Here is a 15575-nt window from a genome sequence, read left to right as displayed (position 1 = left end):
AATTTTTTTTTACTATCAAATGACCGGAAAAATCAATTCTGCATCAATTGATTTGGATAAACAATATACTCATGTGAATATTTTTGAATTTGGAAATAAATAAATAAAAAATTCTAAAAAATAAATTTAATATATAAACCTTTGAATAACGTTAAAATAAATATTCAAAAAAAAAAAAAAACCGGATATTTTTGGCAAAAGTTAAAACGCTCAATTTAAAAAGTTTAAATAAATATTTTTGGCAACAATTAGATTAGTTTAAATTTCTTTTATCGATCATCAATATTTACTCAAGACTTTTGGCACTTAGTTTATCATATATTGCACAATTTATTTTTCAAATTTAATAAATATTCATAGAGAAAGAAAAAAATAAAAAAAAAAGGTTAAAATAAAATGGACAATGAATTTCAAATGAATAATTTGTATATCAAGAAAAAATATTTAAAAAAAAAATAAAGCGACGTTAATCGAGCGATAAACTTTGACAATCTTGGTTCAACATAAACTTTTTTATACAAGTTTAAATGTGCATGTGTTTGTAAAATTTGCCCTAGAGGTAACATCAGTTCGGGGTCAGGCAAAAAAAAAAAAAAACCAACTTTACCAAAACTTTTTCCATTTTTCTTTTTTGTTATTTAAGTATCTTTTGTAGTTTTAATAGTACTTTGGGATTTGAGACTTGAGTTTTGATGGCTGTCGTTTACTTTTCAAATTGATATTAAAAAACATCATAAGAAATTATAAATACTCGCTTATTATAATGAATTAATAATTTAATTTTTAAGTATAGACTCAACTGATGTGATCATAAAAAATTGGATATTATGTACTTTGATTTTTGGAAAAGAGAATTTATAATGTTGAGTTAAAATAATATTCTCTTCATTTGAACATCAAAGCCGATTTAATTTTAACAATCCTACATTTCCCTCGAGATATTTTTAATCTGACTAAACTCATACAAACACACACAAAAAATGCATCAAATTTTTTGTTATTATTTTTATTTTTGAATATAAAAAAAAACCATAAATAGCCGTCGTTTTTTTTACTATGCAGATTGAAGATTGAAAAATATATTTATCACTCGATGAAAAAAAAAAAAAAAAAGAAAATAATTTTTTTAGTACATCCGTGTGGTGGAGTGTTATCTTTACTTTGTTGTTATTCAATATTTTTGAATAATGATAAACTGTGCAATATGAAAAGTTCCTTGGCTATTGTATGCAATAAAAATAATCTTACTAACGGTTCAAAGAGTCTTTATAGATTGATGTACTTTACAAAATAATAATATTTTATCATAAAATAACATAGAGAAAAGAAAACTTTTATATTTTAATTTATAAAAAATCATAAACATTATGGTTTTAATATCAATATATATAAAACAAAGAAAAAATATTTCATTTTTTAAACTAATGGCATCTGTGGTTAAATGAAAATTAATTAATCTATGATGCCAAGAAATAAATGGGTTAAGTTTATACTAAGGAAATGGTGGAATCGATAGTAGAGCTTTGCAAAATATATGCCCCATGCAAAATTATAGTTTTCAATTCAGTCATAATCACGCGGTGCCTATTTTAATTTGCCAATGTATTTGTGTAATTGTGTCACATGATTTAAATAGTATTGAAAAAATTAAAAATATCTCAAGAAATGATAAACATTGTATCCATTATAGTAAATATTTGAATGTTGATAATTTCGGTTTATTTGGTGGCAACGGCCAACGAAATCCAACTAAGCACTTCATTTTTTAATTAACAAAAAAATACATATTGGAACTTCAAAACAAACGCAAAAACAAAAAAAGGATAAAAAATAAATTATTAAATTATTTAAACTGATTGCAATGATCAATAAATTAATATTTATTTATGAAAAAATTTTATCGTGGTGCGTATAAATAAAACTGCCAAACATTATCAATAGCGTTAATTTTAGACTGTCATAAATCTGTATCCCGTGAACATAAAAAAAGCATTACATCGTATCTTTAATGTCACAAAAAAATAAAAGTAATATTTTTTTATGTACAACGAAGTACAATAACACAGAACAATAATCACGTGCTGGACAAAAAACATAACAATATTTAACAATTTAAAAAACCAAGTAATCGAGGATGTGTGTTTTTTTTTTTTTTTTCTTTTAATTTATATTTATGTATTTTATAAAATTATTTATAACATTGCAGTATATACAATGTAAATTTGCATTCAATTGACAAAGCAAAAAGACATACGAGAGTGAAAAATTAGGGAGAGAAAGAGAGAATTTAGAGGAAATTTCGTAGCTTCATTGAGCGAAATAATTCATGCGACGATTTATACAACTGACAATTGTGACGGGTGTACAAGATTGATCACAAGATGTATATGTGTACAATGAACGTGAGTTATATTCACAATGAATTAACTCAGTGATTCCATTCACATGGGCTCATTCATAATCCTCCATCAAAAAAGACAATGGCTTTAACGAAATATCATTGTCAGACTAACGACCAACGATCAATATAAATTCCTCTATATAAAAAAAACTTTGATATACATTAATTTAAATTGAATAAAAACAAAAACTCAAATAAAACTTTACAATTGTTTTTTATATTTTAAAAAAAATATAATCTAATTTTAAATAAACTAATTAAATGAAGAATATTTAAAAAGACATTTTTATTATATAAAAAAAAAACATAACCACAAACTTGGAGTTTTCATTAACTTTTACAAGTTTTTGGTTAAACCATAGTTTTAATCTGTCGGATTATATTAAATACAGGAAAATATAAATATAAATTTATATTTATTGTTAAATAAAACTTATATTCAACTATCAAAATTCAAAATTTCAAGAGACAAAGAAAATTATGATAATGATTGATGAATCATGACAAAAGAGATTTGGGTTAATTTAGATTTTCTTGACATGATATTAACAATTAATTTATAATTTATATTTAACTTGTATTATCTAAATCATTAGCAACAATACAACATTAAATTTAATACGACAAAATCAAACTGACTAATTGGATTAGCTTTGATATTATCGAGCCATCCTTATTTTACTTTACGATGTCTTTAAAATTTTATAAAATAATACTCCAATAAATTTGAAACTCTCTACACGTATAATCAAAATTTTATGATTTTTTTTTTAAATAAAAAAATAATGAGCTTTTTTAATAATTATATTTGATAAATTATCAAATATAATTATTAAAAAAGCTCATTATTTTTTTATTTAAAAAAAAAATCATAAAATTTTGATTATCAATGATAATTTATAAAACTTGTTAAATTGTTTTTCATTTTTTATGTAACCACACATCCTCGATATTGTTTCCACTTGATTTATCCTTATAAAATCCATCGATCACATTAATAATAATCATAAAAAATTGAAGAAAATAATTTTTAATTATCTGCATATTTAATCTTGAAGCTATTAAGCGTTAAAATAACTATGGTGTCAATTGTGTTGCGTTAGTGTGTTAGAAAAATATACACACACATGTGAAAAGTAAATAATAAATATACAGAGATAATAAAAAAAAAAAAAAAAAACAAAGAGAAATGAGAAACATGTAGACAACAAAAGCAATGATGATATGATTGAGACAAAAATTTTATTATTATAGTCAAAATTTGATGGGTTTATTCGTAAATTGCTTCCACTGACGACGATAAAATTTGCAAAAAATTCATCAATAATAAATTGTTGTATGGATAATGAAATTATCATTATTTAATTTAATACAATGACATTAAAAATTTAATTAAAAAAGAAATATACTGTAATTTATTTTATTTAATGTATTTATGAAAAAAAAAAATATATAAATTTAATAATATTTATAAAATAAAGTTTTGTAAAAGTAGTATAAGTATACAGTATCGTGATCTTTAAATTGCATCTATATGAATTATTAAGTTGAGAGTGTTGACTGTAATTGCAAAAGTTTTGAAAACAAGAAAAGTTTGATGTTGAATGTGCCAAATGCGGTAACGCATTAGAACAATTTTGTCAAGTGAAAGTTGTCAAAGTATAAAAAGCTTTTAATGATAAAAAATAAAAATAAAAAATCTACTCAAATAAATTCATATAACAAGTTTCATCGTTGAATATTGTGTTATACATTTAACTAGTTTAATATATTGAATTTATTATTATAAATAAGAGTATGATATATATTGTGAAATATAGTTTTTAATGTGGTGAATATTGCTTTTGAAAATTTATTAAAGATGACTGTGGTAATAGGCAAAGAGTGAGAAAGAAAATTAATGTTTAAGAAGAAGATAACTCTTGATGTGGTAATTGTGATGAAGCTTATGGTATAGGTGACAAGGCTTTACGTAATTTTAGCCAATCTAAATTCGTCATTTTTGGCAGCTACTATATCTATATCATCACTCTTCTATCACTGTTCCTATTAGTTGCATAGAGATTGAGTACTTAACACAATTTCATCGTATAATTATAAAACAAAAATATTTTATTTTTCAACAAATATTATATTCAAATTCAGATGGGAATTTCATTATCATCAAGCAAATTTCTTCATCAATATTTATCGACTAAATTTAAATATTTAAATACCTTATTTTTTTTTTATTTTATGCTATGTAATAATTTATTTATATTATTTATACTAAAAATAATAATAATCTCGTATCTTGATCACGTATTTTTATATATACGACAACTTTTTCAACATCAAATTTTGCTTGCATTTATCACAGAATTAAAAACGATTTTACATAAAAATATTATGAATATAAAAATATAATAAATTCATAGAGCCATACAATTTTTACATGTAAAAAAAAAAAATATCTGTGATAAATTGTTTGAACAAAAAAACAAATCAAAAAGGATATAAAATAAATCTGCTTGATTTAATAAAACGAAAACAATACTATATTTTTTTTTCGTTAAAAAAAATACCAAAGTAAATGGGATTCATTTAAAAAAAAAGTTATTTTTTTTCAAACCTATTAACGTTTAATATAATTATTTACCCATTCGAATTGGAGTAAACATTTAAATTGAATTTATAAAATATTTTTCAAGTCGTCAGTGGAAATAATGAACCGAATCAAAGTCAATAAAATTTCAAAAAATATTTAAAATTTCAATGTTAAATTATAAAAAAAAAAATTAATGATTTTTCATGATAAACAATAGGATGCGTGTGTGTGTGTTTGTGTTTTTTTTTCAAGTGTTAGTTGGACATTGGATACCTGATATCCGTCGTAGGTCCAGGATCCGAACTTCATGTCACAGTGTTGGTCGTCGAAGGGGAACCAGGCTGATGTCAAATTTTTAAATGTTAAATATGATTTAAAAATAAAAATAATAATAATGAATAATTATAAATAATCATAATAACTCGCCTATATCCATCTTGCAAGAACTCCGAAAAATCCCAGGTGGTACATACAGGCAATTTCCGTTATGTGTGACCACCACGTTTGTCTGGTACGTCCCATCAAAACCCTCTTCCGCACTATAGTTCATTCGTCAATCAAGATCATTGTTTCAAAAAATTAAAAAAAAAAAATCATTATTCATAAACTCGTCTTCGTCAAACGTACCTTTTTTTTTTATTACATATTTTATTATTATTTTTTTTTTTTTTAAATTTATAACAATGATTTGTTTTATTTAAATAAATTCGGGAAAATTTTTATGTAAATATGCAGATTTTTTTTTTTTTAATCTGGTTAGATACTTTTGTCGTATCACTATCATTAAATGTTTAATTTTTTTTTTTTTTTATTTTTGTCATTAGGTACATCGTTAATCTGACTTTATTTTAAAAAAAAAAAAAAAAGTTTTTTTTTTTACTCTCAAGCTCGATAATCTCCGAGCATCCGAGAGAACCGTATAGAAGAGAATTACGATTACACAATAAAAAAGTAATTTAAATAAAAAAAAATTAAATAAATACAAAGTGAAATTTTCTAGTTAATCCTAAAAAAGAAATTGTGAAATATTTTTTAAAATTTTTTAAAGCTCAACGTGAATGAAAAATATTGTGTCCAGAATTTGACAGATATTTATGACCATGGATCTTCCATGTCGAGAGTTTTTATATATATATTTCTTTGCATTTATATAATTTAAAAGATGGTGGTTTTAAAATATTTTTGACTATTATTTTTTGGTATTTTTATTTTCAAGAAATTGGGTATTTGGAATTTATTGAAGCATACCATGGTAAGCAAAGCAATTTTTGTGGTTGTTATCTATTTATATTGCTTTTAACGGATGTTAAAAAACAAACCAATGACATGTGGTCCAAAAAATCAATAGCATTACACAAAAATGTGTAATATTGGTACATAAAAATGTGCTAAAAATGTCAAGTAACATAGTTTAAAAAGTTATGAAAAAAATAAATAAGAAATTTGTTTACCGAGACAAGTTTTATCGAGCGTTGATGTAATGAACTTGTTCAAACTATTTCAATTGTTTTTTTTTTTTATAATATTTATCAAAGTAACTACAATTTTAAATTGCTAAAATAAAAAAAAATATTATATTATCATCAATGAATTTCAAAATAATGTTTGTGCTTTTAAACTTCATGGAACATTAGTTTTTATAACATTTTCTTCTCTCAATTCAATGCCCACTATCTTATCGAGCTTTTTATTTATTTTTTTTTTTTTTGATCATGTATAAACAATTTTTAAATTTTTCGATAAATATCAAAATAGTTTTTAAGTTTTGAAAAATTATTTATAATAAATTAATAATGATTGCATAATTATATTACTTTAATTTAATAAAAGAAGAAATATATATTTCTTAAATTATCATTAAATACTTTGCAAGGTAATTCCAGTCTTGTCATGAAATCCAAAATTAATTTATCTAATTTTAAATAATTCAATCACAAAATCAATATATAATTTTTTTCTAATTTCAATTAAACTTGATAATATGTAATTAAAATTTTGTATTTTAATGAGTAATAAAAATTATAAATAACCATTTTTTAAATCAACAAAAAGATTTTTCTCCGTTTATATATAAATAAAGCAAAAAAAAAAAAAAGAAAAACCAAGTATTTTAATTTCAGTGTTTTTTATTATTACACTGTCTTGACCATTCTGACCACAATTAAAAATTGAAAAAAAAAAACAACACGTTGTGGTTTCCAATACCAAGCTATGTAATAGAGCCATAGTGTTATTTCATCTATACATATAACACACTTCGGTGGTTTCGGTATATTAACACAGAGAAAATATCAAAAGATAACAATCGAAGTTTATTATATAATACACGATAAATTATATAGCCAACATCAAAACCATTTCATCATAATGAAAAGCATTATGTTTATATATTTTTTAATCATCATATGTAATATCCAATCAGCTCTATTTTATAATTAACATAAATTATACAAATGATTGTATATGATTATTCTAAATTATGTTGATGAATGTAAATTTCATAACAGTGCAATAATAATCATTGTAATTGTCTAGTCAATAATAAATTTAATGACAAATATTTCAGTATTCAATTAATGATTAATAGTCATTTTAAATTATTTTCACAAAGTTATTTCAACATTTTATGTGTTCACACATAAATTATCCTTCGAAATCTATCTGAACAACGAGAATTGAAAATCATTTTTTAAATTATCTTTTTGTTATTGAAAAAATTTTTAAAAAAATATAAAAATTTCATGGTAATTGTTTTTGACATTTAGGTTTTTTTGATAATTCAAAATTGATATTATTATTTTATTTTTTTTAAATTAAATTTAATTTAATAATGTTTGACTAGAAAAAATTTTTTTTCTAATAATGATCTATTGTTTCTTTATACTTGTGAAATTTTAATCTAACCTATTCAAAGTCTATACATGAAATTGTCCACGATGACAATGGAAAAGTGAGAATGTATTTTTGGTTTAGCGTAAAAGTGTCATGGTTTTCATTACTAAAGACAGTTTTATGTACACACTCTGAGAAACATTTATAAAAAGTTATTTTTTATTTTTGTTATACTTGAACAATGACTCACACAGCATAGTCATTGTCTGAATCTATTGTCCTGTGTTTCATTTTTATTTTTTTCTATTATAAGTATATTTTTTTCTTTTATATTTCTTTTATTTAGAAGGGTTAAAAACAGCAATGTTCACTCGTGCAATGAAAAGTGACCGAGAAATGTGCAACAAGTAAAATATCTTTTTGTCATTCTCGTTATATTTTTTATTGTAAAAATAATATCACATGGTTTAACCATATCTCAACATAATAATCAACAAAATTTAAATAAATATTGTCAATTTGAAAAATGGTTATTCATAAAATTTATGATATTTTAATTATTTTTTTCTATTTAATTATTTGTATCAAAAGAAAATTAGAAAATTTTTATGTAATTTTATTTTTAACGGTATAGTTGTACGAGACGAGTTTATTTTATGATTCAAATTTTATATTATAATATTCTTTTATTTAAAAAAAATTTGAGTATATTTTTTTTTTTTCTTTAATTATATTAGCGGGAGGTTTTGCGCTGATTCTGCCAGAGGGCTCACCTCTTAATGAAATACACATCAGTCCGTACAACGAAAATAAAAATTAACATTTTAAATCAATATTCAACATATTAATTATTAATAAAAAAAAAAAGTATTATTATTATTATATAAATTGAATGTTTTTATTCGTAAATACTTTGTCTGATGTGAATTTTTTTCTTTTTTTTTTGTTTAAAAAATTAAAACAAAATTAATTTTGAGAAACGAGCCCGTGGTTGAATCTGACGATGGCCTGCAAACGAGGGCAGCCTGACATATTATTTAAGTAAACAATTATTAATATAATCAATTCTCATTCAAAATTATTTTGACAAATTTTTAAATAATCTACTAAAATTTTAACTTTATACAAAAATAATTGCTGTATCAGACTTTTTCAATTGTTTATGTGGAAATCTAATTCAATGCTACATAAAAATAATAATAATTATTCAAATTTATCAAATAGTATATGTGTGTGTGTATAATTAAAAGGTGGTCAAGTTGAAAATATTTATTGCAAGCTTTATAAATTGAATGCGTATATTGTGATGAACATTCGCATATATATTTTGCACATAAACACAAATGAAAATAATAAAAACATAAGGTGTAAATTAGATTTCACAATGAAATTTAACAATTCTACGAGACAAAGTGGCTCATTCACATGAATTGTATTTGTTTATAAATGTGAGTTGGTTACAGAATTGCATTGTATGAAATTCAACCAGACGGTACATCAAATTTATACGTTTGGCTGGACTCGCAGGATGCACAAAGTGCGTGTATATGTATATAGGAATTAAAGTGTCTTGTCTCTCGGTTTATATATATACTAATGCAAAACAGAAAATAAAATAATATTCCATGTTCATACATTGAAATAATTTATATACTTAGTTGATGATTTTTTTTCTTTTTTTTTATTTAAAAACTCATGTGACTAATGGAATTTAAAATGTTATTTTTGCAAAATTATTATTGTTTTTTTTTTTTTCATTTTATTATTCTATTTTTATTTGACATTGTATATATGAAAAAAAAAAACAAATAAATAAACTACAATGTTCTTTTTTGAGTCACAATAACTCAACCATGTTTTTTTTTTTTTTTTGAAATTTTTAAAAATATAAATTCTGGATAAAAAATAAATTATTTTGTTTATATATTTTTAGTTAAAATTTTGAGTATTTATTGATGAATCACAGAGTGCAGATAAATTTATAAAAATATAAAATTCTAGTGGACAAGACTTTAATTAAGTTGAGAATAATTTTATGTCCTTTGATAGTCAACTCTCTGTGTGTATTTTAACCACAGAGAATAAAGCAATAAGAAAGATAGAGTGAGTTTGACTGAGATAGAAAGATAAAATGATTTGGTTAGTTGAACGGATGGTACAAACAACTACAACATTAGCCTTTTGCTACTGTCAACTTTGTTGTCTCTGCATCAGACAAGCAATAATCAAAGTTTTTAAAAAATACTAAAAAAAAAAAAAAGTGAAAATAAAATTCTTCTTTATAAATTTATATCAATAACTCAATTTTTATTTAATAAAATGAAATATAAATGCATAATATATTTTTTTTCAAGTTTCAAGTTTTTTTTGATATTTAAATGTCAGTCATCAAGTCATCAAGTATATATTATTATCACTTGTATACAAATTATTTGAAGAAACTTGAATAAATAGACATGCAATTGAAACTTTATAGTTTGTGGTATATATAATTTGATGTAAATTTATACAGGACTTGGTATTCGTCAGTCTCTTTGATGGAAATTATTACGATTTACCGCAACAAATTTCACTGATCTGATATTATAACCTATGGGCTATGTTAATTAAATTTCACATTGGTTTAAAAGTATTTTTATCAGAGCAGCTTCTTTTCGATAAATAAAAATACAATTTAATATTTAAAAAAGTCTGATACAGTTGAAAAAATAATAATAGGTATTGTAAAAAAATTTCAAAATAAAAAATATATTATTGTTATCAAGTGTCAAAATAATTCGGATAATTATAGAGAATTGATTGATTATACAAACAATGAATTATAATTTTAAAAAAAATCAGTGATAAAGTATTTAATAAATACTTTTTCCCTGATTTTTTACAAGTCTCTAAATATTATTAGAGAAGAGTTAAACCCTATAAAAAACAATTATGTTTATTATTGATTAATCGAAGCAACGATTACTTCACCTGGCATGATTAACACTCAATGTTTGCACGTAAGTATGATTATTATTTTTTTTTTTAAATATTAATAATTACACTACCATTCCTTTCTACATTAAAGAAGAAAGAAGATTATTTATTTTCTTTTTTTTCTTCTTTTTTCAAACATTAATTCAAAAATATTATTTTTTTTTTTATTTATTTATTTAGTTTTTTTTTATTTTTCTTTTTCAAAATTTTGTTTGAAAAAAAATTGAAAAAAAAAAATTCAAATACAAATAAAACATTCTAGTAAGTAATATGAATGAGATAATAATTATAGGCCATCGTTACTTCGAACTTTACGATTACTTTTAAAATACAATGCGCTCTAGATTCAAGTCACGAGCTTTGACAAAATTCTCTTGTCACGTATTACAAATTAAATCTGTGTAAATTTGATTTTTTTTTAAATTCAAAAATTTAAATACAATATCACATTAACCAATAATTTAAATGTTGTTTTTTAATTTACAAATAAAAAAACATGCTTTAATGAATGAAAAGAAGAAACAACATGACAAGCGAATTTTATCAATAAGTATCTACAAAATTACAATATAATATTTCATGAGAATATTAAAAAAAAATATATAAATACTGTAAATTATATGAAAAATATAATTACAATACTTAAATTTATTTAATTACTTGTTACTTAAAATCTAAATTGTGACAGGGGGAAAAATATTTAAGTAAACTCATGCACATCCGAATGTAATACTCGATGATAATATTAATTTTTTTTTTTTTTTTTGTTGTAAATTAGAAAATTAGATGCGATGCAACTCTGTTAAATTTTTTACGTACCATTTTGTTCATTATATTGTCTACAATTTTAATTATAAATTTTTATTTATCAATAAATATTTTTGATGTTGAATAACTTTGTGATTGAAAGAAAAATACATAAGTTTTCTAAATTATTTATGTCTGAGTAAATTGTATGATTATTAAATTAATTAACAATTGATTATCACAAAGCTATAAAATTAATATATCATTTTCACGTTTTATTATCTATTTTATCTTATTTCATATCAAATATTTATAAAATTATTATTAAAATATATTTTAATATTATTTTTAATCAACAAAATATATTTTCATTGTGTCACCTCAATTAAGAGAGATGAAAATATTATTAAATTAATTGCTAATTATTTATTTTCATTTAGAAAATTATGGATTTATTTAATTGGGTTAATTTAGTTTGATAAAAAAAATTAGTATTGGTTATTGCTGTAACGAGCATGTAAATTTATATTTTATATTATGTAAACATAAAAAAAAAAAAATATTAGTATGTTTGATATTAGAGAGCGGGTTACCTGTTGTACATGAGGACATCGGGTTTCCACAGCTTATTTGGTGTTATCCTGAGGCCTTTGACACCACCGTAGTCACTTTCGTTCCACTGGAGATTGTAATCTGTCCATTCCTATAATACAAACAATATAACAAAACTATATTAATTGAATTGTATTAAAATTTTTTATGCTGTAATATATCATTGTTAATAAAATAAATTGCATTTTACTAAAATTAAAAATTTAATTTAAATGAATTTCTGAAAACATTCAGCAATTTTTTAACTTTTATATTAATTTTATATTGAAATTTTATTGTAAAATGGTTTTATCAATTTTTAATTAAATTTTTCATGGAAAAAAATAATAGTTAAATAATTGTTAATAATATTTTAAGAATTATTTCAACAATGCTGCATAAAGACAAAAAAAAAAAAAAAAAACAATTTACTAGTAAATTGATAACTCGTACATAAATTATTGTAATGACATTTTATAATAAGCACATGTTAGCACATTATTTTGGCAAGCTAACCAATATGAATCATTTCAAAATTTAAATTGAAATATATATATATGTATAAATAAATGTGCATAGGTGGTAATACAGCTACAAACATATATATACTGGTTTTAACAAAGTGCTAGACTAAAACGATCGATGTGAATATTCCTCAGTGCCATTGGTATTGGTGTTAATATCATTTAAAAGCACCATTAAAGCACCAAGAGAATCATATGTGGTAAAGTCCAAAATTATATATATATATTCAACATTGCAAATACAATCAAGCTTGAATGTGAATGCAAGTACAAGCACATTCTACTCAATTTTCACAAGAGCACCAATACTTATGTACAAACATGTAAAGTGTATCATTATTAATAATTATTATATTATATATTTTTGATATATTAATGCAATATATTTTTTTCACAATAAATTTTATCTTTATAAAATATTAAGTATAACTATAGAACAAAAAAAAGAAAGAAAAAAAAAAAAAAGGAGAAACAGAATAATCGTTTAATAGGAATAGGATAATAATTTGAGAATGCATCAGTAATGCATTTTTTTTACAATAAATATTTGATAATTAAAATTTGATTATCATTAATAAAAAATTAATAATGACTTTTATTTTTTTTTTTGTTATGTATTTTATTGGATATTTAAAATTAAAATTTAATTATTTTAATTTAAAAAAAAAATAAATAAATAATGAGTTTTTTTTTTTAATGAAAAACTTTTATACATATATGTTTATAATTAATTATAAATAATGAAAAAATTCATAAAGTTCAATAACTCAATTATAATTTAATAATACTGATAATATGAAATTTTTTATTAGTTTTTAAATAAATTTAAAAAATAATAAAGATTTAATATTATTAAATTTTTAAATATTATTTTTTTTTTGATATTGATTATTGTATAAACAAATATTTATCAATATAATTCATATAGACAAAAAATTAATTATATTCAAAATAATAATAAACATTGATTTTAAAATTACAACATTATTTTTATTTATTATTATTTATTATTTTAATTTTAATTGAATAATATTAAATTATTCAGATGAAATAAATATAACCGATTATATTACAAATTAACAATGACAAACAATTAACAAATCAGTCAATTGTCGTGTAAAATTATTATTACGATCAGTGATTTGTACCAATGTGATATATATTTAAATGATGATTATCAAATGGATAACATTTTCACTATAATTATTAATAAATTTATTGTTTTTCATTATATATAATGTATAGAGATGATTATGAATATCAATGACAATTGTCATTACTCATCAGGTATTTATGACAAGACTTTTAACATACGTGAGTAATTACAAAATCATAAAGCGAAAAATATTACTGCATTAGTAATGTGTCGTCATATCAACGGTTTAATTACGCTTCATGAACTTTATTATGTCGATAAATGTCCTCACATAATCATCAAGAATTTTGTGCTAATCTGTGGCTGATGCTTATCAATTTACACGAAAATATTCCTCAATTAAAAATACTCATGTTTATTATAGTTGAAAAATAAAAAAAAATAAAGTTTGTAAATTTTAAATAATTTTTTGATCAAGTATAAATTAATTTGAAAATTTTGCTATATAGTTATTAAATTAGTCTCACTTGAGTTTATGAAGCTGTTGTAATTTTCCGAATTTCGTGATACAATGGACTGTAAAGTCTACTTTCAAGTCCCACTTGGACTGAAACCTTTACCTTCCCCAAGGAATAACTTCAATCTCATTTGCCAAAAGAAAAAAATAAAATAAAAATAAGAATTCAATTAGATAAAAAAAAAAAAACTAAGTTAAATAAATTATAAGAAAAAGTAATTTAAATATTATTACAAGTTTGTTTTTTTTTTTTTTTTAGTGTTTATTATATAAAATAAAAATATATCTATCACGTGATGTTTCCCTTTATCATGTCGTAGTGACCCTTCCGCTCCATTTTACTTTATCCAACATCGGCAACTGGTTGCAACTCTGCTTTCACTACATCACTTTGTTCAGTTTCCGTTCTCTCATCATCACTGGGCAAACAAAAAGAGACAGAGTTTAAGAGCAAGAGAGAAAGCAAGAGTATCGAACGACCCGCAAATATTCGCCCTTGTTCCATCGAACCCATCCGATAGCCTGGACAATTGTTATATCACAAATATATATATTTTCAAAAGCTCCAGGTCAATGCCCATTCAAAAAAATACAAAAAATTTAAAAAACCGTTAGAAAATAATAACAATTTTTTTTTTGGTTTTTAAAAATTTCTCATAATTTATTATTAATTATATATTTATCAAAATAAAAAATTCATTTATTAATTAACTCAGATTAAATAATAAAAAAATAGATTAAAAATTCTTTTGAGAGCAAAGCAATACAAAATCTAGTTGATTTTCATCATTATATATTGACAAAATTTATGTGTATATACATAAATAAATAATTCAAAACGGAAGCATCGATTTTGGAAAATGTATTAGAGCTTATATCCGCCATGGCTCAATATTTGCCTTATCCATGAATAAAGTGAGAGAGAGGAAAAGTGAGAGCGAGAGAGCTTACAGCTCTCTGTAGCTTTGATATCATATCTAAAATTGCATGACACAATCAATGGAAATATAATAGCCCTGTTGTCTTCATATCAATCGATCATAAAAATAAATCAAATTCATATACAGGGTTTTCCATTTTTTCATAAATATACTAATGGGTTTTTCTTGGAAAATATTAATTTAAATTTGTATAGGCTTCAAAGAACAATGTTCAAAATAAAAATAAAAAAAATTAATTGTAAATTTCTGCAAAGAAAGTAAAGAAACTATTCTCATAAAAATTTATAGTTTATAAAAAAAGTTTCTTATGAAGTAATTGAACAAAATAATTTAATTAAATATTGAAAAAAAATAATACAAATG

At 22.0% G+C, this 15575-nt stretch overlaps 1 protein-coding gene across 4 annotated transcripts in view; it reads right to left on the bottom strand.

Annotated features, from left to right (window-relative positions):
- The window catches only part of LOC122851499 (neuronal acetylcholine receptor subunit alpha-7), a 112239-nt gene that overhangs the window by 43778 nt on the left and 52886 nt on the right, over positions 1-15575 (bottom strand). For all 4 annotated transcript variants that reach the window (XM_044150762.1, XM_044150760.1, XM_044150763.1 and 1 more), the window contains exons 5-7: positions 12137-12246; positions 5415-5527; positions 5262-5329 (exon numbers count right to left, since the gene is read on the bottom strand). In XM_044150762.1, the coding sequence (XP_044006697.1) occupies positions 5262-5329; positions 5415-5527; positions 12137-12246 (291 nt within the window). The remainder of the gene's footprint in view (positions 1-5261; positions 5330-5414; positions 5528-12136; positions 12247-15575) is intronic.

This window comes from Aphidius gifuensis, linkage group LG3, assembly GCF_014905175.1.
Source record: "Aphidius gifuensis isolate YNYX2018 linkage group LG3, ASM1490517v1, whole genome shotgun sequence".
Lineage (NCBI taxonomy): Eukaryota > Metazoa > Arthropoda > Insecta > Hymenoptera > Braconidae > Aphidius > Aphidius gifuensis.
This window is presented reverse-complemented; position numbering and strand designations above follow the sequence as displayed.